General features: G+C 54.3%; 1 protein-coding gene across 1 annotated transcript in view; it reads right to left on the bottom strand.

The window, feature by feature from the left end:
- Positions 1-715, bottom strand: part of AHCYL2 (adenosylhomocysteinase like 2) — a 28,844-nt gene continuing 28,129 nt past the window's right edge. The window contains exon 10 of the mRNA XM_029965612.1: positions 1-93. Within this exon, the coding sequence (XP_029821472.1) occupies positions 1-93 (93 nt within the window). The remainder of the gene's footprint in view (positions 94-715) is intronic.

Here is a 715-nt window from a genome sequence, read left to right as displayed (position 1 = left end):
TTACCAGGCCTGGAGGGCACAGATGGGGTCGATCTCCGTCACGTACACGATGGAGCCCATGGCCTTCAGAGCAGCACAGCAGCCCTTCCCAACCTGGGAAAACAGGGACAAAGGGGAGCAGGAGGGAGGTGTCGAGATGCTCCAGGAGTATTCCCAAGGATGGACAACTCCGGGAGACTCTTCTGTCCTCCCCGGAACCCTCTGGAACCCTCCTGGTGGCAGATGCTCAATGTTTGGGGCACGGAATTCCGGGATTTGGGGTCACCCGAGGCCTGGCGCAGGCCCAGCTCTGAGCAGAGGCACCAAAAGATCTCCACGTGCTGCTGGTTTTGGGAGTTTATTCCCCCAGAACTTCCCGGGATCCCAAACACACCGATGGGAGAGTCCAGAAGGGCCAGGGAGGGTTGGAGAGCCCCAACTCAGGGTCGTTAATGGTCATTAACCTCGGGGGGTTAACGAGCTTTACCCTTTGCACCCTTAACCTGGGTTAAACGGCCAAAGGTTCCCAAAAAATGGGATTATGAGGGAGAAAAAAGAGCTATTTCAGCTGCTTGGATTAAAAAAAGGATCCCAGTCCAGCCCCCACAGCACAGCCCAGGACACTGGTGGGAACTGGGAAAGGGGGAATATTCCCATGTGGAGAGAGGAAGGGGCAGTTTGGGGGTGAAGGCACAGGGGTATGAATGAATATAAGATTCATATTTATATAAATTAT

Source organism: Manacus vitellinus, unplaced genomic scaffold (genome assembly GCF_001715985.3).
Source record: "Manacus vitellinus isolate BGI_N305 unplaced genomic scaffold, ASM171598v3 scaffold_110_pilon, whole genome shotgun sequence".
Classification (NCBI taxonomy): domain Eukaryota; kingdom Metazoa; phylum Chordata; class Aves; order Passeriformes; family Pipridae; genus Manacus; species Manacus vitellinus.
The sequence above is the reverse complement of the archived record's forward strand: the minus strand, read 5'-3'. Positions and strand labels throughout refer to the sequence as shown.